This window comes from Etheostoma spectabile, chromosome 4 (assembly GCF_008692095.1).
Source record: "Etheostoma spectabile isolate EspeVRDwgs_2016 chromosome 4, UIUC_Espe_1.0, whole genome shotgun sequence".
Lineage (NCBI taxonomy): Eukaryota > Metazoa > Chordata > Actinopteri > Perciformes > Percidae > Etheostoma > Etheostoma spectabile.
Window position 1 is genome coordinate 16,122,940 of NC_045736.1, and position 24,780 is coordinate 16,147,719.

General features: G+C 38.3%; 1 protein-coding gene across 5 annotated transcripts; it reads right to left on the reverse strand.

Moving 5' to 3' along the window:
• Positions 1–1,776: 1,776 nt before the first annotated feature.
• On the reverse strand, positions 1,777–24,499 carry slc38a3b (solute carrier family 38 member 3b). Of its 5 annotated transcripts, XM_032513083.1 has the most exons (18): positions 24,245–24,419; positions 22,507–22,553; positions 16,045–16,232; positions 15,760–15,780; positions 15,514–15,595; positions 15,304–15,419; positions 10,781–10,854; positions 10,298–10,390; positions 9,110–9,185; positions 6,326–6,408; positions 5,389–5,447; positions 4,841–5,014; positions 4,605–4,684; positions 4,415–4,515; positions 3,386–3,510; positions 3,145–3,289; positions 2,138–2,241; positions 1,777–1,985 (listed from the first exon to the last, which is right to left on the reverse strand). In XM_032513083.1, the coding sequence occupies exons 3-18, from the start codon at positions 16,146–16,148 to the stop codon at positions 1,881–1,883; spliced, it is 1,542 nt and encodes a 513-aa protein (XP_032368974.1). In that variant the 5' UTR covers positions 16,149–16,232; positions 22,507–22,553; positions 24,245–24,419; the 3' UTR covers positions 1,777–1,880. The 5 variants fall into 5 exon arrangements, with proteins under 5 accessions (XP_032368974.1, XP_032368975.1, XP_032368978.1 ...); XM_032513084.1 differs by lacking the exon at positions 22,507–22,553 and having other exon boundaries at positions 24,245–24,498; XM_032513087.1 differs by lacking the exon at positions 15,760–15,780 and having other exon boundaries at positions 24,245–24,420.
• Positions 24,500–24,780: the final 281 nt, after the last annotated feature.

Below are 24,780 nucleotides of genomic sequence, written 5' to 3' on the forward strand. Positions count from 1 at the left end.
TCGGGGACAATTTGACGTCCCGAAAAAATTTGTGACGGGGCCTAGACATAAACAACATATAAAAAAATCCCCCTCAAGTTCCCTAGTAAACCCAAAGGGTAAAAGCAAAATCAAATACTAAAAACCCAGTGTGGCAACGATTTTTGGGACAGAATCACAAAACCAAATTTTCTTCAAATTAAAAAAAAGTAACTCGTTAAATTTTATTCCCCAGACCCACCAGGGGGTTATTTTGTAAAGTATTTTGCTTGGCCACCCATGGTTCAAACCCATGGAGCTTTCGTGGGTTCACACAAACTATAAAAACAAATTAACTGGTTTTTGGTTTGTATTTGCTGGGTTTTTAGAAGGGTCTGTAAGGGTCCAAAACTTTTGATTTATAGTGTATTAAAAACCTGAAAAAAGTACAATCAAAAACTATCTGCATGGCTGGAAAATTATTTCATTCCCAGGGAAGTGCTTCCGAATAAAAGGGTTAGTTGTGAGTTTTGGGAGTGCTGGTCAGTTTTTAAACCCTTTGGAAAAGGACAGAGCCAGGCCCCCTTTTTCCCCCAAATTTCCAGTCTTTAGGTTACGCTAAAAAAAATTTTCTCCGGCCGGGGGCTGTTTTTCACACAAAAGATTTTGGAGTTTTACAAACTCCAATCAACTCTCTGAAAAAAAAGTGAAAAAGGGTACCCCCCAAAAACTCTTTTTTAAATTTAAGAAAAATTTTTTTATTAAGTGGGCATAACAAAAAAAAAAAACAAAAGTTTTGGCAAATGTAAATAAAAATAGGGAATATTACCGTTTGTGGGGGGGGTTGAAAGTGTTTTCTGTATTTAAAAACACTTAAGAGAAACAAAAAAAGGGGTTATCAAGAATTTTTTATTTTTGGATTTTTTTTTGGATTTTGGTATATGTGTGCTAAAAGTCTAAAAGGGAGTGAGGGGAAATCCAAAAAACAAGCTTTTTTTATGTTATAAAAAAAAAAAAAATATATTCAGTTAACTTCATCATTTGGGGAAATGGTTTGGGTACGTGAGCTTAAAAAAAAAAAAAGGGAAAACATAATAATTTGGATCCCCTGATTACATATACAGTAGGTTAAAAATTTTTCATTTGAAAATTTAAAAACCCCAGGGTGTAGTAGCCCAAATAAAAATACCCGTTCTGTTATCACTGTGTGGGGTTTTTGTGCTGTCCCAAATTTCTTTAAAAAGGGAAACCCGGGTTTCCCAAGAGAGTTAGCGATATGGGAAACCCAAAAATTTGTTGATTTCAAAAACAAAAAAACTAACAATCATTTTGGGAAATACTAAGGCCTTTTTAAAAATTTTTTGTTTTTTTTATATTTCATCAAAATAATAAAACATCAAGGGCAACACAGATTGGCCCGCTGGGTCAGGATGAGTTCTGCCCCTCCTTTTTTTACAAAAAAAAATTTTTTTGGGTAAAAAAAGCATGAGGAATACTTTTGAAAATGATGCCGTCCCCTCAACAGGGCAACCACGTTTCTTTTTTCTGTACCCGTACCAGCGGAGGTTGGGGTCTAAATTTAAAAGGGGGGGCAACAGGGGAAAAGGGCCCCCCAAAATTTACCCCCATGGTGGACTAAGTTCCCCCACTTTTCGAGGGGAAAAAATGACCCTTTTTTGTCCTGATTATTTAAAAAATTTAAAGGTGAAATTTAATTTAGAACGGGTTATGCCCAAATTTTTGTTGTTTGTTCCGATATGTGTAAATTCCCCAGGGGGGAAAAATTAATTTTTTCTCGATTTTTAACCCGGTGATTCAAACCAATAGTGTTGCAGTGTGTTCCCAATGAGGTGATAGTGCTCCCTTTACATAAACTAATTATTTTTCCCACTTTCCAGAGCTCAAACACACCAAAGCAGCATTTAGTGGCCTCCTGCAGCATGGCCGCCCCCCGTTGTCCAGTCGATGATTATAAAGCTCAGACTCATTACCATGAAGGAGACACCCAAAGCAGTAAAACAAACAGCCTAAGAATGAGGGGGGGAAGCACATCATTTTCACAGATTTGATTATCAAGAACTCGATACCATGACAAAAGCTTGTATCACACAGTATAATCACCAAATTAGTGTAATGAATGATTGAAGAAGATGATTGAGAAATATTATCAAGGCCTCACCAGTATCTTAGGAGTAGAGGTCATCGGTTCGTCATCTTTTGGAACAATGCGGATATAAAAGACAGCAGGGAAGATGAAAATGAGGCATGGAGCTGACGTGGCACCTGTAAAGAGAAAGAGAAAGGACTGGTAAAACATATTTGATCACAAAACAAAAAAAGAGAAAGGACTGGTTAACATCAATCAATCTTGCCAAGTTTTATTGAATTTATTAGCGCTAGTCATTATTACGTATTTTAGTAGCAAATACTGAATATTTGCCTGTGTGCTTGATGGATCATTTGTATGGTTGTTTATTTATTTACTCTTCATTTTCTTTATAATTGTATTGAATTTGTTCATTACTGGGCAACAAGTGTTGTCGTCTAATTATTCTTTTTTTGTATTGTTTTCTGTGTAATTACCTAAAAATATGTTATTAAGAGGACACAGTTAAATATAGTTTACAGTGATAGATACAGTGATGAAAGAAAGTGAGGGGGGAAAAAAGGAGAAAACCCAAAGAGCTGCCTTATGCATTCCCCTGAGAGTAAAAACAACAAAAAAGCTGGATTTCCTGGATTGTAGGCCTTAAAAATAAACAAAGGTGGTTGCAAACAGCGCCATATATCACACCATCTGCAAGCACATGTTTGTCTAATGTTTGTAGATGCTGAAGATGGTCCTTTGACTTAATTTTTCCCAACTTTGACTTAGAACTTGTGAAGCTTTTGAAATAACAAACATTGCCATGTCAAACAGGAGGTCTCAGTCCGTAAACAGAGACAGAATGAGTAACCCATAATCGGCTCATTGATAGAATATCAGATATAATCAAATAAAGTGGATAAATAAGACCTGTAGGAAACACTGAATGCTGTTTTCAATGACTTTTCATTTGTTATCATAATGGATAGGGCGTTTGCTACTTGTCTGCCGTTGTTAAGGGTGTCAGGATGACAACTAACTGCAACAACACTATGATGCTTCCGATACAATTTCAGCTTAATGTTCAGTGCTGTACTAACCAATGACGCCAAAGATTCCCAAGATGTTGGGAGCAAATATCACCAGCATGTTGATGATGGTGAGCAGAACGACTGCAATGGCAATGTGACGCAACCAATTGAAAGACTTGGTGGGGAATGCCATCTGCTGGATTGCTCTGCGTACCTGTGGACAGACACAGACCGAGGAGTCAATTAGGAAATAATACTACAATATCATATTCATTTAGCATCACAAGGAAGAAATCAACAACAAACTTACGGGGAACAACACGATAGGGACGGTCAGCGTCACAGCCGTGAGGACGGCCACTCGCACACACAGGATCAAAGTGTCGTAAGGATCAATGCGGTTGTAAGTGTGCAGCAGTTCAGGTTCCACTTTGTCTGTATAAATAATACAAAAGTAAATATATAGCTATAGAATCAATACATTAGTAACCAAGTTTTCTCATGTAAACACCACTCTGTAATAATGCCATCTAGCACTGAAGAGCACATTGCCACCACAAGTGGGTGCTTGTGCTCTATGTACGAAGGGAATACTGTACCAGGCTCTGTTTTCTTTCAACACAGAGAAATACAAACCATGGATACTGCATATCATCATATGACTAAACAACAATCAGTGAATTAAAACTATAGATTAGAATGTGTTAAAAACTGTGACTCTCTCCTCTAAAAATGTAAAAGTATTATTGTTTTTAACAATTTACTTTCACTGTATTGTTCCAAAAACCTATTTGAAAAACATTTAAAAGCTACATAACAATTAAAAAAAAAAAATGAATTTAGAACTACATAGAAAGCAGCATCCCCTCATCACAAAATTAGGCCCTGTAGATTTTTTGATTCAAACTATTGTCTTTCCTCTTATACGGTCACCAGAGGTAAATTGTCTCTGTGCACAGGAAGTAAAACATGTTTGTCAATAAAATATAAACTCTATTTTCACAGATTCTTTCTGGATAATGGTGTCTTTAAAGCGGTTTTGAGCAATGAAATCATTTGCATGGTCACGGATTAACATTGCAAGATCAAGAAAGCAGCAAAACAAAGTATTTTTATTATCAGAGTAACCTATTCTTTTTTTTGTTCTGCTTTTACAAAACTCTTCTCCCAGTTTTACTGCGCCTATAAGCCAAAGCATAACTCCTTTTGTTTTACTGTGTATCTTTTGACAATGACAAATATCCATTAATGCACTTACTCTCTGATTTGCGCATAAACATAATTATTTCTCCCCTAATACTTTAAACACAAACTCCAAAAAAGTGAGGCGACTTCTCACCATAAAAGGTCAAGTAGCCAAAGAGAGCTGCCAGAAAGTACATGCTGTACATGACAAAGATGGAGACGTTGGACACCTTCTGCATCTTCTTCTGCGTTGGACTAAAATCAGAGAGTTATAAGTTATGTGAATGCCACATTCAGCAATGACATGTTAGAAAATATTTGCAAGTTACAGAGAGGTGACTCACTTGCGGAGCTCAGTGTAGATGGGGAGGACCTCGGGGTGGCAAACAAAGGCGAAAGCCAAGATGGGAATGGTGTATGCTGTCTGTGAAGAACACAGTGACACTTGACTTTCTATGATTAGCAGTGCAACCGAGCCTCCCAAAATCAGTGTGGGAACTCTGCAGACTTCAACATGTGTGGCCTTAGTGTTTGAAAACAATCTAGATAAGCAGACAGTTTCTTCATCTCGGCTGCCTACCTGTGAGTTGACGGTGAACAATCCTGGGAAGCATTGGGAGTCATCGTCCTTGTGAAGCAGATTATTGGTGTGCTCATTGCCGTGGCTTGAGATGTTCAGGCTGAGGTGGGCAGCAGTACTGTTGGTTGAATACTCCTCGAATGGGCAAGGAATCTGAAACTTTTTATAGATAACCTACAGCGAGGAAGGTAAAAAAAAGAAAATAAAAACCATAAACAAGGGACACAAGGGATATGTCAGTGTCAGTAAACAAGGGCTCTCAATAATCATTGCAAAGCTAAAAACAAATTAAAAATAAATAACACCATTTCACATCAGATTAGTGCGACTCAGCCTCTAAGTACTTCAGTTTAACTCTCAATCTTTGATGTGTATTAGACAGCTCTTATATTTTATTATACATTATATTATATATTTTCAAACATAGCCATATACAACTGAAAATAGAGATGAGGGTGAGAAAGAAACAAGGGTGGGAAAGTGAGGAATGTGTGCAAAGATGACATGCTAGAACACATAAGCCTCCTTGTGAAGAGGGACGAACTTACCGCAGAGAGAAAAAACACCATACAGCTGAGAGAAAAGCCACTGGTGTAACCGAGGTAACCTAAAAATAAATGGGAAAAGACAGTTAATTTCACAAATCCTGATCCATTTAGTCTTACAGTCAGAAGGTTTCCTACTGTTCTATAAAAAAGGCTTCTGCAAAAATGCCCTAATCAGAATGACCTCACAGCACTATGAGACCAGAAAGAGCATGTTTATTTCGTGTACTAATCGGGCACCTGCTGTTCCTTCTGCCAGTGCTGGGATAAAGACGCACACTAATTGCTTGACTAATTGCATGACTTTAAGGTAACTGCTCCATCAAGAATATTTAAGCTGGCTCAAAAACAGGAAACACAATCAATCTTACTTATTTTTTGGAGGCATTTTTTCCCTTTATTAGATAGTGACAGTGGAGAGGTGGGAGAGAGATGGGGGGACGACACACAGCAAAAGGCCGCAGGTCGGCCGCTGCAAAGGACTCAGCCAACATGGGGCGCACTCTCTACTGGGTGTGCTAGCGCTCGCCTCAGGAAACACAATCTTAATGAAGAAATCCTAAAGATAACAAGGTTGCATAGAAATAATTGTAAACCTTAGTCTGTTAACACTAGGAGGCAGGAACTAAGGCCCATGAACAAAAAATTATGGAAGCCCAATTGCACCACAAAAAAGAAACAATGGACAAAAAGATATGCGTCTTAAAAAATAAAAACACCCATGGTAAGTCAAGATTATGAGTTCGGAAGTCTATGTATCTCAGAATTTTGATTTGCTTGCAGCGTGAGCAGATTAAAAGTCTAAAATGTTAGATATACCTTGATGTGCCTCACTTACACCAATTACAATAGACTAGTAGTTCTTTGTAGTAGATACAAATAACTCAGTTAATTTGGGAAGATGAAACAGAGCAGGTAAAACTGTAGTGGTTCTACTCACCGAGCTGTTTCATTAAAGCCAGGGGCAGGATGACACAGACAGAGACCATGATGACTAGATAGTTTCCATTCAAGTACCACAGACTGTTTGGAGACAAATATAGTTTACTTTGGTGAGCTCAATATTTCAAACATTAACAGAGAGAGAGGAGAGAGAGAGAGAGAGAGAGAGAGAGAGAGAGAAAAAAATACAGTGGAAAAGTGTTGGATGGTGATAAATTGTTTCACATGTAGTGAAAATGTTGATATTACTTTTTTTTAAACTAACAGTCTGAGAGGAAGACAAAGTAATTAACTGGTTCAAATGGTTGATTCGCTGCATTTTTTCAGGCCAACAGCAACCTGCTGGGAACATCGTTGGCCTTGAGATTGTGGGGGGGAAAAAACGTGTCTGCTTATGTTGCTCTCGACCAAGTACTGGAGTCGACTGTTATATAACTGATGATTTATGCGACTGTTCACAGTTGCAGAAAAGGAAGACATAGTGCAGCCAAAGCAAAACAGCACTGAAGACGTCAGTAAATATTACCAATGTCAGCTTGTTCCATCACACCATTGCCATCTCTGTCTCTAGTTCTTCCTTACCAACCCCCCAAAAACATCTCTATTACTCACCCCCAACATAGTTTCCACCTTAAACGATTGCATAAACAGTTCTGGGATCAAGTCTAAAAAACATGTGTTGGCTGGAATGACATATCCTTAGACCTGCTTCCCCTTCAATCCAATAGGGGGACCATGATGCTATATCATCATCTTCTATATCTTCTGCTATACGTAGGCACCACACACACACGTCTTCCCAAAAAACAAACCTCCTGTGAAAACATAACTTTTGTTCTTAACACGTGGACATGTGGGTCTGACTGGCTCCATGTTATGGTGTTCTGTATTGACCTAATCTTAATATTTTACTAGCATGTAATCAGTACCAACACAATTATTTATAGTAAACAGATGTGTATGTGGTTCTTTGCAACAACCTTTGTGGTTCTGTGCATAGACTTGTTTCAGTCCTTGAGCTGAGCAGCAACCAATTGACTGTAATGGAATAGAAAAGACAAACTCTCCTTGTGTGTCTCGCAAAGAGAGGAAAACAAATAAAGTGTAATCGGTGGCAGTGATAGAATGCTTTGTTACGTGCATAATGCTATGCTACTTTAGTAGCTGTAGACCTGAGATGAGTAATAATAAAGACCACTGTCTCCTAAATCCTGAGAATAGAAAAGTCTAGCGTTCTCTCTCTCTCTCTCTCTCTCTCTCTCTCTCACTCAAGCAGTGGAAGTCACACACATTTTAGGTCATGTCCTCTTTGGACATTTGGCCAGTTGGCCATTTTAAACAATTAGCTTTCACATGTGAGATGAAATGTAGGATGCTATAAATCCTGAGCTGCTCAGGGACATAGAAATCAATAATCTACAAGTTTTTACAAGCAAATTAAAGTCTTGCTTTTGAACATTTTGCTAATTAAGATTCACCCTCTCCTTCCCCTTTCTATTAAGCATATGAATGCCCAAACAATTAAAAATAATAATAATAATAAATAATAATAAAAAATTATCTAGTATCAATCAGGCCCAAGTCTGGACGCCTGGGCCTCAAGTCCAAGTTTCATTTTGTGACTTCATCAACATGACTACAGCTCTGGGGGAATTCCTGCTGCTTCCAGATATCTGACCTTCCCCTTGGGACCATGCGACCCCCCCCACCACCCACTCCTTTTTTCTTGTTCTCAGCTCAGTTCAAAAAAAAAGACCAAAGGGAAAATAAACATGTGTGTTGTGTGGGGGGGGGGGGGGGGGGGGCCCAAAGTGTCGACCCAGCTGACCTGTCCTTACTCTGACCAAAACGGGGCACCATGTTAACCCCTCGCTGCATTTGTGTGTGTGGTGAACAAACTTATGCCCTCCTCCGTGTGTGGTGTTGTTTTCTGGGGTTGTGTGTGTGTGTAGTAAAGGAGGAAGAGAGCGAGAAGAGAAGAGAGAGAGAGAGGAGAGGGGGAAGAGAAAGACAAATTTTACCCACTTAAATTTAAACTACAAAACCTAAATAAAAAACCAAATAGTTTACCCCCCCAAAAAAGAAAAAAATGTTGAAGGGGTTATGCGTCCCTTCAAAGGCTTGATAAAGAGTTTTTTTAAAGGGACATGGCAAAAATGGAAAAACACAAAGAACAACCCACAGTATGTCAAGGGAAAGGAGGGGTCGGCCCATGTCTTGATGGATTTTGGGTGTAGGGGGATTTAACCAATTGTGCATATATGCTTTAAATGTATGAGGATTGTTGGACCCGGGTTTTAAAACTCCACCATGACAACACGAGGGGGGGGAGGGTTTTGGGGCTTTTTTTTTTTCGGTCTGGTTTTTATAAGGGGGAGCTCCCTCACGAAAATCTTTTTTGACCCAAAAAGACTTTTTTGTTTGGGGACAGGCAATGGAAGCCCCTTTGTCCCGGGGCCCTTTTGCATGTGTCGGTCTTCCAAAACCCTCTGACCTTAACCACCCGCCTCCACAATTGACGCAAAAAAATTTTTTGTTGTGTAACATAGGGACAGATAGACCCTCCCAAGGGCCCCTGCAGCTAAACCCAAATTAAAAGGCGCCTTTTCTCATCACACCCCCACACTGATGTAATAAAATGAAGGGGCAAACAAAAGATTTTTAAACCAATATCTACCATGCCCTTGACCCTCACCAGTTTTCTGAGCGGGGGAACAAAGGGGTCAAATCCCTTTCACTCACAGCACAGAGAGTTGAAAAGCATTTAATTGAAAACACTTACTCAGAGTTGTAATCTCCTTTCAGGAAAGCTTGGATACCAGCGCAATTCTTTTCAAGGTACGGGTAGCGGGGAAAAGCTTTAACGGCAAGAAAAAAATATAAAAATGTTGGGGCCAAGCTGCTTTTTTTTTTAAATACATTCTTTTGAGAAAACTCAGCTAAGCCATGTCACATTATGTTTGTGTGTAAAACGCAGACTAAAAACTGAGGACAGAGGCGTTTTAGCAACCTTTCTACATTTTAAAAATAAAAACACATGGTGGTTTTTTTTCAAAGATAAACTATATATTGACATTTTTAGTCTTACAAAAACGTTGTCAAATTAAAATTGCTTTAAAAACGCTTTAATTTTCTTTTGGTTGGGGGTTTGGGGGATCTTGACACGTATTTTTTTTAAAAATATCCTAAATTCGGTATTTTTTGTGCCTATTACGGGGGCTGGAAATCTTTGAGCTTACAATTAAATATTAAAAATCATGCTGTGTTTAAAACTTAGGACAAACACTAGTCCACAAAGTTTTGTTCAGAAACGCAGCGTTCAGTGGGGGGAGGACTTTTGTAAGCAGCCCCCGAACGCAGGGTTACCAACACGCCCCTGATTGGCTTTTAAAACTTTAGTTTAACTTTTTTTAATATTAATAAACACCGTTACTTCAAGCCTTGCCAAAATTAGTTTGAAGTTTAAAGGCTAATTAAACTTCCTTCACAAAACCTGTGTTTAAAAAATAGGCCCTGTTTGAAGATGTGTTTTCCGGGCTTTTTGCAAGCGAAAATCAAGTAAAATAAATCTCTTCTAAAAAGTCCTAGTTTTCTAAAAACCCCGTGTCCTTTTTTGGCTATTTGCAATGGCTGGAGGGGGGTGGGGGGGTGGGGCCAATTATGGCAGGCTTGTATTGCATGGATACGCCAACAGTTTGGTTCTCAATTACTACGAATTCCTCATGGGGACAACAGAAACTACGCACTATAGCTTTAATACGTCCTTATACTCCATCTTAAAGGGACGTAAGCCAACAACAAAAGCAAAAGTGATACTACTGGTTTGACAGTACGTAGTAGGTGTGTGTGTTGTGTGTGTGTGTGTGTGTGTGTGGTTGGGTAAGGGGTATATAATCTCATGTTTTCTGCTACAGGGAGTTTGCAAACAGTCGACACTCATGAAAACACATGAGGCAAATTGGCTCCTCACCTCCAATATTCTGCAGCGTTATTGCTATACCAGCAGCCATTTTTCCAGGAGTGCCAAAGGCCCTGTACCCCAGCTGTTCATAAGCTCGAATTCCTGTTAACATATTACAAACAATAATATTCACTCAGTTATGTTTTGCTGAGACGTTCCTTTAAAAACACAATAAAATATACTGAAATTAAAACTAAAAAGGTTGTACAGCTATGATTGGTGGCTGAAGACCACCAGGAGAAATTTAGCAAATTTAGTGTCATAGTGTGATAGTTAAAAGCAGTCAGACATAACTCCCTTTTAACCCTTCCCTTCTATAGATTAATTTGCATGGTTTGTCATTTTGCCTAAATGGTCCTTTAACCAGTTTAACTGTATGAGACATAGCAAGCTGTTTGATTTTTGGAAGTCAACATATCATTTTGATAACATTACTGTACAGTATAATTCTATATTTCTTTACAAAAGGCAGAGACAAGACACAGGGCTTACCCACAATGCCAGAAGATTTGAGCAGCAGATGAACAGAGTAAGATGACAAGGCTGCTACTGCAGTCAGAAGAAACCTGTGACACAATACGGAAGGGACAGTCACATACCTATACTATAGTACACTTCAATATCTGTCAACATTATATTAAACCAAATTCTGCATTCCTCTGGGATGATAATCCAGGCATTCATCTTCCATCCATTTCCATGTGCATTACAATCAACCATTTGCATTAAATTGTAATGTATTGTGCATATTCTTAGATGTTGCACATGTGACATAATACATGCACACAAGTTATTGTTTGATCTGAAATTGTGCATTAATGAGGGGGAAAGTGCAGTGGTGGCTGATTTTCCACTGTCCAGCATTTGATGACATTTCAAAGTGGATGCTGCTCATTGCTTCAAAATGCTAATTATACAGTATTATTGTGACAATATATCAAAGGTTCAGCTAATATTCAAGTTGAAACAAGATGGGGCATTGTTGAAATACTAAGCATTTTTTAAAAATAGAATATAAATGCTCTCCATTGATAGAAACAGCCCTACACATGAAAATTATATTTCTCATAACCCTTTTGTCTCTCAGAGTTGCAGAATCAAGTCAGCACAAGGTTCTTAGGTCAGCATTCCTAATGGGTCAGAGGTTGATCCTAAATCCATAACCTTTCTCAGACCCTTTCCCAGCATTTCTATACACTGTATTTCTTGTAACAACTGTAGTGAAAATACCACTGGCCTTTGTCTGTACAGACAGAGGAACGAAGGCCGAGCCCTCAGATTCCACGTCATTAGCATTCTGTACAACCTCCCTCAACTCATCATTTTATAGGTTTGTTTTGGAAAATATCATAAGTTGTGTGATACCTTGTGTAAAGGAAGCAATATCCTTCCTTGGATCCTGACGCCTTCATGAGCATGCTCTATTTCTGTGTCTCAGTGGAAATATGCTGACGAGGAATGAGAATGTCTATTGGTAACTCTCCCGGTGGATCAAGGATTCTTTTGACACTACAGGCTGTGGATCTCCAAACCGGGCCACACATAAGGGAAATAAAGTTGGCAGTCGAAAGAGGTAACACGGAGGCAAGAAGGACCAAACATCTCCAGCAAAATATGTGTACGGACTTATGAAGCTCAGCGTAAATTCTTTAAGGAAGACTTCCATGCTTCACATTTCTCTCTCCCAACTTAATCAGCTGCATTGTCATCTGCTGAATGTGGGCATTTTACTCTCAGTTAAACCAACCAGATTTGCCACAATCCCCATGAGCTATCGGGTTGTTTCATCAAATTTTTTATCTGCTCTACTCTCTGCTGCTGTCAGTTGTTATTTCAGGCAAAATCTCCTCCACCCCATTCATCTCAAGTTCTTATCATTCCCAGCACCCAGCATTCCTCCGTCAGAAGCCCCACTTCACATCAGACCCATCATCACCTCCACCAGTGTCTAGACTCCAAATGTTTATGTATACCCCTTATAAATAAACACTGTGATGGCGTCTAATCGCCAAAGACTATACATATATAGACATATAGACATATCTAACTATTATGCATGTTCATTAAATCCATTTGACTCTTAAATTAAGTCTCTCTTGATTGAAATACATGGACATGTAATCAAAACACCTAAGTCATTGCAGTATTCTTAAAACATGTGCCATGAAAGCATTTGACAAAATAAAATGCAATAACAATGCAATGCGCAATAAATCTTGTGTTTAATGGTTGATTTATTTTTTAATGAACACATTTATTTTACTTTGATGAAGTGCTAGCTTAAATATATAAAGTGCTGGCATATATGATATGAAGAGTGTTTCACTTGAAATAATACATACTGTAAATAATTGGGTTCATGTGCTTGGAAAGCTCTTTGGTTTGTTATTTTTAATAATTATACTTATTAATGCAATACAAACACAAACTAAGAGCAAACAAAATTACAGAACACCTAACAGTAATACATAATGCTTCAATACTGATTTTCATGTTGTCTATCTCAATAATTAATTAATAATTAACTACATCCAAATGTCATACGGGTAATCACACTGGAGGTGACATCCTTCCTTTCATCTGTTGACTCATTCAAACCTATAGTTTTTCCATAGCTCACAAGTCTATGTTTTGTGTATCTTATAACAGGCGTAATCTATCACTGTATTTTGGTTTTAGATACACATAGTTTACAGATTAAGTTTTATGTTTAACTTTGCAAGTGCTGTTTATTGTATGTTTTGTTTGATATAAGTTGTCATGATACTAAAGACCGTTAGGCTTTATGTTGGTGTAAAAACTCATGTATATGTAACAGAAATATCTGTTGCACCTACTGTGTACATAATAATGATCCAGTTACACAAAACCAGTCACCTACTACTAGAAGCTACTCTTTGAAAGCTCTAGCACTGGACCGACTTCTTCTTTCCATAGTTGATGCTATCACAGAGGATATTCTATATTCCAGTTCTGCTTGCTCTCTACAGCTACTCAGGCTGCGTCTCATAACCCTTATTTGTTAGCTCCTCGACTCCTCGGTCTTCGGCTGAACCGGAAGTCCTTCCTCAGTGAAGGTCATCTCAAAGCTCTTATTTCTGCCCCTTAGGAGCGAGGAGCGAGCATCGAGGAGGGATCACTGAGGAGCCGTGAGCGAGGATACATGAGCAGCCTTCCCGAAAGCTGTGCAGCTGAGAGCATTACTAACTCCGCCCATACAGCTGACGAATTAATGTGACGCTTCAGAGGAAAGGTAGTCCCATCTCTTTAAAACACATTTGCTTGTTGCTTCTCTACTCCCATGATTTTATTGCGTCTCTCCTGTGCCTCCACGGTGAGGACTAAGACACAAAGGAAGTGGAGTACTAGAGGAGGCAATTTAAGAGTAATGAGATGAAGCCACAGACATAGACTACATGCCCAAGACCACCAGGGTTACAGTCTGAAAGCAGTACTCTGCAAGGAGCAGAAGGAAGTAAATAAGCAATCCAGATGCTTCACAAAGTGGCAACTTCCAGGCCTGAAAAGTGAAGCCAATACAGAAGTGCCTTAAACTTGCATTCTATCTCATTTCTAGCAGGGGCAACTCCATTGGCTCCAAAAAAAAGTCTGATTGTAAGAGGTCTATGAGAACGTGACCCTATTTCTCACTTGATTTATCACCTCAGTAAACATTTTAATGATGAGTTCATTGTCTTATTTATTTTAAAATTGCCGATAAAGCAGGGGATTCTTTAGGTAGCGTCTACACACTGACCTGTGACAACGTTAGAGGCTTAGCAATGCTTTTCCATGGCACTGTGTAAAGTGAACTTGTTTTTTGGCGTTACTTGGTTTCGTCCTAAACTTTGACCTTCTCAATGAGTGTTTCCACTTTATCAAAGATAATTGGAACATTTTGTTCACCTAAAAATGTATTGTTCAGTGTTCGGTAGCACCTTGCCAACCAAGCTAGTATCTTATGGGAAAGTCTACTGATTTTCAACCAGCTCTGTGTGTGCACAGTTGTAAATGCAGATGAACAGTGCCAGTACTTTGGAGGTCTGCGTTTACCGGCTTATAAAACTCCTCTGAAGGACTCACATCAGCAAATATGGTCACTTATGGTTTTAAAATAATGAGATGGCGACGGCCAAAAATGCAAACTCCAAAGCATGCTTTGCAAACTTCAAAGCAGCAGTCCACAAACCAATCGGTGACATCCCTGATGCTACATCCATTATATTTACAGTCTATGTGCCTCACACAGGGTCTCAAGGTTTGGTTATTCCGGGCTGTGGCCTTTCTGGGTTCTGTAGCCTAGGGCAACAAGGGTGGGGATGGGAGCCTGAGAAAAAGGGTATGAGGAGAGGTGGGCATATCATGGTACATGATACATGATACATGACACATGATATACTACAAGATGATATGACAGATAATAAATCACTCCTGTAAGTAACCAGCACCACCTTTGCCCTTAATCGCACAACCAAAGCAAGCCATTACTCAACTTGGGGTGGCTGTGGCTCAGAGGTAGAGTGGGTCGGCCTTCTACCACAAGATTGGCGATTCAATCCTTGGCTCCTCCAGCCACATGTCAAAGTTTACTTAAGCAAAGAACTGTTGTTCCCTGGATGCCAATGTGGCTGATCACTTTCCCTAATACTTAGGATGGGTTAAATTCAAAGATTGCATTTCACTACATTGTAGCCTACTGTAAGATAGTATGTGACAAAAACATAACTTTATAGTTTATAAAACTGTAATCCCTCACAAAGTACCTTAGAGAGTCTCAGGACTCCATGGTGTTTTTGGCAAATAGTTTGTTTCTTTTTATTTTTTAACACTCTTTCAAGTGCATTAAACCATTTAACAGACAGACAACAATTATGTAGCGACTTTGCCTGTGTTTTATATATATATATATATATATATATATATATAATCCACACACACATATAAATATATATACTGTATGTGTATCTTATATTTTGTTAATTGCCACCGATTGATAAACACACATATTTACTTACAAGAAGAGGAGTATGCCAGTGTTGGCCATGGCATACGCCAATCCGAGGATTCCACTGCCCATAATAGCATTACCCAAGTTGAAGACAGACATGCCAAAAGATGTCTTTCCTTCAAACTGAGAGGGGTAAAAATAAGAACATGCAATAAATGTCCAAATTAGAAAACATAATGGTCCCTCTGTTGTGTGATGTCAGTAAACTTGGACTTACATCTGTGAAGCGTATAGGTTTCTTTCCATCTTCACTGGGCAAAAATTCCTCATTCTCCAGTCCTCCATCAGGATCATCAAATCTTGGGGGCAAAATAATGACCATTAGTTAAATGTGACTCTAGCTATCTCTGAAAATTTTGCACATATCTGCTGTAGAGAGTGTTTAAAATCCCATTCTATTATTATATGCATTAAAACAAATGTGTCGTTAAAAAACCCTTCATACAAATCTCCACATACATACCTCACTGTTTGTGTGCCATTGCTGTAAACAGATCCACCCGATCAGGCAACATGCATTTAAAAAAAGGGAAAATGATGCAGTCAAACTGTATGTTGCTCACCACATCCATTATCCTGGTCATTATTAATGGCAAATGTCTCTTTTTTTTAGATAATGGCTTTCACACAAGCATAACTAATATTATAAGAATTGCTCAACACATGCTGTGTTAAAATGCCGTTAACAGTATGTAAGCGACTAAGAGCAGTCCTTCATCTGCATTTAAAATAAAGGGAGATCACTCACTGATCCTCATCTGGTAACATCTTCATTGGCACACCCACATCTCCTCTGAGGTTGTGACTTTTCCCGTTGGATAAGATGTTCATCTCTGACTGAGTAGGTTCCATCACATCCAAGTTGCAACAGATTTGTTTTTGCTTGTATGTGTACTATGAAGATGATGCTTTTTAGTAACCAAATTACTTGATTATCTAGGGCAGAAGAAGTCGACACATAAATCACATACAGTGTGTATGTGTATGAACTAACACACATTGAAAATGTATACACTTTGATTGTTTAAAGGTCCTGAAAATATATTTTCTCAGTCAGCTTCTAACTATGTTCAATGGGGTCCCATGTAAAAAAAGGTTTACTGCCAAAGCTCAGACTGTTTTTTTCACATTAAACATTTGTGTATTTTGTTTTGTTTTGTCTTCGCTCTTCTAACTGGTTTGAATTGGTTGGGACTGGATTGGAAAAAGTCATGTCATGTATTTCCATCCGCCAATCCGGATTTAGCAGTATCTTGTGGGGTTGATTGCTTATGTTTCCACACCGCTGTCAATCAAATCTGATAAAATCACACCTTGACAATCTTGATGAGGCAGAGAAGTTAGTTTAGCAGTTTTAGTTTATGACTGTTAAACTCTATTACTAATCACTTCTAAACTCACATTAGTGTGGGAAGGATCCAATTACTTTGGTTCCATTTGACTTTTGACACCAAAGAAATTATGTATTGTTAAAAGGGTGGGCATGTGGCTTCAGCCGTACCACCATGGTATATTGCTTTATACAATGTAGTTTGGATGGCTGTAATTATGTCCAGTTAATTTTCAATTTCAATGGAAGTGTATATATAATCTATCATCTCAAGCAGCAGGTTTTGTATTCATGTACTGACATTTCTGTGAGTTCTGCAAACAATGGGGTCATGAATCCTTATATTCAATGTCTATCTGTACAACAACTGGGAAGCAATGACTCAGTTCTACTGTTGACACTCTGTTCAACAGTACTGTTCACTGAAACTTGTGCAATACACAGCAACATGAATGATATGTAGCTATAAATGAGCACAGGCTAAACTCAAACGCTGGATGCAAAAATTGTTGTTTCCAGAACTTCAGTATTGAGCAAAGCAAACGTCCAGACCACACGGTCAAAGGTCAAGGTCTGTTTGAGTTTTCTGGTCTTTTGTTTGCTCTTGTGCTTTGTGTAGTTAATGTCACAAGCCTGCAGATTCTCAGGGCTACTGTTTGAATTCCACACAATGACAGGGTGGTCTTTATGACAAATATAAGCACAATGTGATCAAACAAAATGCTAAATTACTCACAACAACAGGCCTCTAATTACTGAGAAAGCAGTTTGCAAAACAGTTATTACCGTGGTTTTGTTATCATACAACATCTTTCCTTAATGAGCATGAGGTTTGGTTTGAGGAGAAGAGAGGTATTTCTCAACCGATTAATCACTGGCAAACTATAAAGATAAGATCTCTCTGGGAAAATTAACATCACTCAAATTCCATCACATTGTAATTAAATAAAAAATATGAATAACTTCTCATTGCCTTCCATGTCTGCATCGGTTCCATAAAGTGTGAACTCAGAGGGACAATAGTGTGTTGTTAGCAGCTACCTCTGTGACAAATGTACAGCAACTCAATTGTTATCAGTGTGCGTTCAGACAGAAGATAACTATTACTGCTATTCACACTGTACTGTTAAGAAGGGCCATTGATACCATGACACAGCAGTTACAAAAAAAGCTGAGAGAAATAAAACAAAGTCACACTGCACAACACCAAACACAACAATCAGGTATAGAGGCCTGTCAATAAACGATTTCTTAGAATCTTAAGATCAAAATCTGGAGACCAATCCTATTTAAACTTAAAACCAATCGTCTAACCTTAGTGAGAACTTCCATTAACTGATCTGGTGAGTCATTTCATTTGCTCAAAATAAACATGTCCCATGCATAGCCACTAACATAAAAGCCCCTGTCATGCCATGCCAATATTTTATGTTGCAACACCAGACTTTCATATTTTCAGAGAAACTGAGGGGAAAGAAAGTGATGCATATGTCATTTTGAAATGAAACATGTGAATGTGCCTTTAGGGAGAGGCCTTCAGAAGAATCCCATCACTGTTTTTGTGCATGAACAACCAGAAACAGTAGATGATCCTGGAGCCATTAACATTTACAGTAAATACAGATGAGGCTTATTATGGAACCTTGTGATGTTGCTTTTTTTCCACCCCCATATAAACACTGTTTTGTGCAGTACATTTGTCTGCCTGACAATACATCCTTTTCTAGAACATGCTATATTGGACACTGTTTCACTGCTTTTTGTGTGCTAATACAAGCTAAATTGTTTTTTTTCATTGCATGGTTTTAAGGTTTAAGGTCAATGTTTACAGGTATCTTTATGCTTTTAATATACCCTGAGTTTTAATAACTGGGATGTACATGTATTTTGCACAGGAAAAAAAATAATACATTAAATCACACTCATAACCGTAACAAAATGTATGTAGAGTTTACTTTTCCCTTGCAAATGGATGTTTCTATTGGAATGATTTGATTGCTGCTCTCAGTCAGATCAGGGTTCTATCCAGGGTCAAACATCTTTCTTGTATTTCAAATAAAAATGTTGTGAAGTGAGAGAAGACCTTCTGAGTATCCAAGGCAAACAAGAATAACACAGTATGGCACAGACAAAAAGCTTCCTGGAAATAAATATGTTATTTGGTACTCATATGGAAAACAGAGACTATGCTTAACTGGTAGACTTTTAATTATCCATTTAAATATTAGGGAAATCACACAGCCATAAAATAAAGCATTACCAGGCGTTTGCTGGGCTTTTAAGTGTGATAAAGGTCTGTTAGACCACATCAATCTGTTGCATTTCTCAGTAAAAGTACAGGTAAACAACCAACAAGGTAAACCGAGGCCAACTATCATATGATTTTCTAAAATTTAACTCAAAACACTTACAATGTAATTCGTTATCCAGCATCTTTCTAGTTTCACACACCATCCCAATGAATCAGCAGCATTAACACAACGAACAGAACTGAAACCTTCTGACATGTACAGACCAAGTCTGATATCAGGTAGCTGTACGCAAGTTTTTTAAACAGACTAATAGCTGATACTATTTCTGCTGTGTAATTTTATCTAGCAAAAGGCAGGGTTGAACGTTTAGCCATATGTGTGTCTATAATGTGTGCATGAAAAAAGGCTCCAAGACAGCTTGTTAGAGATTAAGCAGATGTGGTTTACGAAGTGATTGTTGTGCTGCAAGCCAGGTACTGAAAAAATGAATACTGTTTGCAGATTTTCAAAGCAGTTTGGGTCATCTTAAGAAAATCCTATTTGTGTAATTTAGTTATGCACACATCAAAAAGAAGACAAAAGATGAGCTTGGTTAAACAATAGAACAATTGGGGTCTTAAATGAAGAGTTAGTATGATGCTTACTGTCTGACTTAATAGATTATGCACATATGCTAAACTTTTTTGCACCAGTAGAACAACAGCAACACAGACTTGGTACTGTGGTTCACATTAATTCATTGTTTGTTGAGAGCTGCAAATGTTATGGATGAACAATTACACTTGATATTGCTTAATGGACCTCTCTGTCCATGTCTATTTTCCTGGGTGACTCTCCGGCTGACTTCCTGTCATATTCAAGAACATCTGCATGAACCTTTTGGTTGCTTTATATGAATAAAACTTGAATAAAAAAATGATATGAACTCCTCTGGGCTAAGAAAACTGTTAACTCCTTTTCTGCTGAGAACCAAGAGGGTCACCTTACACTCTACTGCAGCCAGTAGTGATTTGTGCTGTTATAATTGATTGTTAATCGTTCCTAAAGGGGCGTAAGACCAGAAAGTCCCATTTTGAGTTACTGGACTTAGGTGATAGTTAGAATGTTTAAACAGGTGGAAGGGTGAATAATGATTAGCTGTGAGACTTGTCCATCTGTTCAAAGTTAATGTGAGAGGGTGGCTATAAATAAATCACTTTACTTGAAAAATGATTTAATATCTCTTCTCATGTGAGTTGGACGTAAATCAGGGCGTGCACTGGACATGGGGGGGGGGGGGGCATTGGGCGAGCACATGTAGACATGGAGTGCCCATGCGGTTGTGTGTCGGGAACAGGCACGATGTTCCGCCAACAGCGCCTGGCAGCACCAGTCCGTCTCAGCCACGTGCCTGCTGGGGACAGAGGAACACATGCTCATGTCCTGCAATATCAGCCAGCACCTGAATCACATATTGTGAGGCAATAAAAGCGGGCTAAAGGGATTGCTTTTCTTATGGTCAATTTCTCATGAATTATAACCCTTTAATACTGAACATGTATCTATACATTTCATCTATAGATGAATTAACAAGATTCTGGGTTTTCTGGTTTTGTTTTCTGTTGCTCGTGGATGTGTAGTCGTAGTCTGTAATAAGAATGGATTTGTTTGTTTTTTGGTATAAGCATTTGCTATTGCTCTCTTTCTGAGTATGTCTCTTCATTAGCCATTCAATTATCCTTATATGCAATTCATTATACATTTTATAACAATTTCAAGAGAAAGATACATTTATACACTAATGCAGCAGATAATACTTTAATTCACAACGCACCTGCAAAAATGGTACCATAAAAATTAAACTTCAACATCAATGATGCTGTATCAAATAGTTGAATGGAGATCTATGTCATATTTCACCCACTATCCCACCTCCTTATATGCTAAGAATAGTTTGCGCCATTTTATGACTAATCAAATGTCCCCAAACAAATGTGGAAAATATGCAAAAACTTTATAGGGGTTCTTTGTATCATATATGGTCAACAAAGCTCAACTCCAAGATGTATGCAATGGAAGATAGGATGAGGAAGTTTCACTTGGACCAGCACCATTAGGTTACCTTTTTCCTCAAATGCAAATTTTCAAGAGATCGAGGTGAAATTCATCCTAACAAAAATGTAAGCTTTCGGGGTCACCACCTACTAAGGTATTAAAGCAGTGTGACGCATGACAAACACAATAACTTATCGGAAACAAAAGCCTAATGCATTAAGTACCTAAGTACTATTTTAATTGGTCTGTTGAAAAATACAGTGATGCATACAGTGATGAATACAAGGATGATAAAAGGAAGCAGCACAGAGGTGGAGTACAAAAATATTCTGCCTAAAAGTACTATTACTTTGATGAACTTTTACTTAAGTACCTGGGTATTTTGGCCAACATAAAAAAAATAACTGTGTGTGTGTGTGTGTGTATATGTGTGTCTTTGTGAACCGTGTGATGTTTAATTTTTTTGACACACAACTGGACTGTATTATTGATCTATGTATTGTGTCCATCCCCTTAGCATACAAATAAAGTAGAGATGAAGTAGCTCTATTGGTAATTGATAATTGCCATTATATGTTGGTGTCTGCAGTTTCTACAATAAAGATGTCGGGTAACATGTTAAAGCTGATGGAAACGATGGCCATTAGAAAAAGTTTATCAAATGTATTAAAAGAAAATGACATGTGTTTCGGTGTGCGTTAAAATGTTTCAGTGTAACAATGGCAACAATAATTGTATCTATCCATTTACTGAAAACAAAGTAAAGGGAAGGGGCATACAGAAACATGAAGAAGAAGCTGTGTTTGAATCGATGCTTAAAAATACGCCCCTTGTCAGTTACATAAGAAATCAGTTAACTTCCATTAATCACAAATATATGTTGACAAGCTGCAGGGCACTTTCTTAGAAAACCAACAGCTGAAAGCAGGAGGTTCGGAGTTATTATACTCCAGGTGGGCATGTCAGCTGCTCTTACACTTGAGCACTCAACACAAATGATCCCAATTTTATATGTTACTATTACTGTCCCACAAGATAAACACATTTCCATTTGAACTTTCTCATAAACTGATGAACAAGACCTAAGATGTGTTAGGACTATTTACAAAAAGACAATCTTTAAAATCAAAGAGCATGCAGGGAACATTTAATTCATTAAATAAACATAGGCAATGTCTCCGTTTGAATACACAACATCAACAAAGTACTTTTTAATAACTTAAATATAAATAGACGACAGCACATGGTATGGCCAGGCTCTGGCCCACAGATTATGAGCCCCATGACAAAGATAATAATAACCTCTGGAGTGTCTGACACTTAACACTTGGGCTGACAGAACCGCAGATATTCACAGATCTCTTCAGTGTGACAGCGGAGAACAGCTGGCTTCTTACTGTATGGATAAAAACAAAATCGGCCTCCACAGGCCGCACACCTGACAACTTTCTCAAACTCTCAGCTTCTTGGTGGAGTCAATGACCACAGGCAAGCTTATCTGTTCACTCTCATGATGAACCCAGCATGAAAACCATATATTGTGTTGGTGTTTAGAGAAGGGCCAGTCAAATACATACCCTGTCACCCACACCACCTTGAACACAGAAAAAACTTCTCTGGACAGTTTCTGTATCCCAGAATCTTTTGATACAGTTGGTAATTCAAATTCTTTTTCTAATTTAACTCTAAGTGCCTCACAATGGGAAAAGGTACACAGTTCTCACCAGTACAACCACAGTTTTCCCATGATGACAACACAACACCTGCATTTAGGAGCCTTGTTTCACAACGCATAACACAAGTATGTAAACCGGACTAAAGACAAATAAAAAGGGCTGCAACTAACAACCACTTCCATTATTTAATTATCTATTCATCATTTGTATATTTGCTTGATTATTGGATTGATCTATTGGTAAATAAACGTCTATACAATTGTGAAAAAAGCCATATCAATTTCGCAACCCTAAAAGTGACATCTCACGTGTTTTTTGTCTGACCAAGAGTCTAAAACACAATTATTTGTTACAGTTTACTTTCACATAACGCAATCCTCACAGTTGAAAAGCTGCCAATGAGATATATTTGGATGTTTTGATTGAAAATGATGATGAGTTGAGAGGAAAAAAATTGGATTAATTTTATGTCAAGTAAATATTCGTTTAAACTCAAAAATTAAACAAGATATGCATGTCATATTATTTAGAATAGCAGATGGGAAGCCAGTACTTCACAAACTAGACTAGACACCGCATCACTGTCACACATTCATTATTCAAAGAAAATCATTTGTCAGATTTGGATCACACACTGTATCTCACACTCAAGGAAGAATTTAGAAATGACAGTTAACATTTTTTCTAAGCCATTTTTATCAGACACAGAATAATAACACATATCACATGTAATAGACTCACGCAGCAAACACTGATAATGTGCAGCATTTAGTTTCCACACAGGGCGCACTTCCTCCACATGGGTATATTTAGCAGACAAAAACAAAGTGCTTTAAAATACTGCTACTGGTTGATGTCCATATTAGTCATGTCCTGCCGCAGACTGTGGGCTGTTATCTAGAATTGCGCTATTAGTTTGGCTCGGATGTGGTGTTGGTGGTATAGGAGGAAAAGAAAACGTCTTTGCGTTTTCTCAATGCCATGTGGCTTGGACACCACCAACACTTTAAGGTGAGCGTAGACTGAGTAAACTGCAGTACAAGGGAATTTAAAAAAAATGGCACAAACAAGAAATAGGCGTCATGTAATATCGGTAAGTTGGCGCCTACAACTGTTTGTACAAAAATTAAATAACACAAACTAGGAAACATTTGCGCAACACTTTCACCAAACAAAATCTGCTTGTGAGTCAAACATTGGCCACGTAGGCCAATCCAGCTTTTTGTTTTACCTGTTGCAAGGCGACCAAGCTTAACCTACAGACTGATCCGACATGTCTTTTGAAAGAGATTAATTATGCAAAACGAGTCGCAAAGACAATAGATAGAAAATCTGTCACTGACTCCTTGAGGCACATGGTCCTGACATCTGGACCAATACCACTCTCTTTATTGATCACTCCCTCAATAGGAAACAAAGACATATGCCATGTGATCTTAGGCTACAAATATTGATTTGTTATACCCCCCGGCTACAATCCTCTGTTATTGGGGGGAATCCTACTAAATGTAATACTAATATTTGAACTAGCCTACTACTACTTCACAAGCCTCGACCATTCAAAGTTACATGCAAACGTGTTAAACACAGCGGCATCATGATCGGTAAGAAAAACATGTTTTTTTTGTTTCAATAATCAGATTTGTTCAGTCTTACCAAAGGTCCTTGTAACGAAGCTTTCACGTTAATTCCTGTGATGAGTGGGAATACATATAATGGTCAGAATGTCTTTCTCCTTTCTTGTTTCCTTCGTGGGCTTTTACGCACGTTCGCTCTGTAAGCCAGGGGCTCCAAAATGCTCTTTAAGAAATGGTCGGCATTGTAAACCGAAGCTCATCTGTGGGGGTCGCGATAGATCCGCCTCCTTTGCACCCCCTCCGACCCCCCACCCCCGATATCTGCGCTGTTCCCTGTAGGTTTCACCACTTGTACTTCCTAGAAAGTAGATCAGACATTGTTACTCTAGTTTTTGGCACAAAGGAATCGAGCAAAAATGGCAACATAGTCTGGCAATGAGTTATAATATGGTGCGTAAATCCAAGAGATAATATTTTAGAAAGTGTGTGCCTTACTTTCTCTTAATTGATTTTGATTATTGCAACAGATATTTAAAAATATGACATGAGTCATTACGGCATCAAACGCCGATTCTTTCTCTGCCCCTTTAACTTGCGCACATTAGTCCTAGATCA

Excerpts from the sequence above, each read along its gene's own strand:
- slc38a3b (XM_032513084.1), bottom strand. The coding sequence starts at position 16,148 with ATGGAACCTACTCAGTCAGAGATGAACATCTTATCCAACGGGAAAAGT. Across the intron at positions 5,448-6,325 it reads GGCTTTAATGAAACAGCTCG|GTTACCTCGGTTACACCAGT; the intron begins GTGAGTAGAACC and ends ATTTATTTTTAG. Across the intron at positions 2,242-3,144 it reads GGGAATCTTTGGCGTCATTG|GTGCCACGTCAGCTCCATGC; the intron begins GTTAGTACAGCA and ends TTCTCTTTACAG.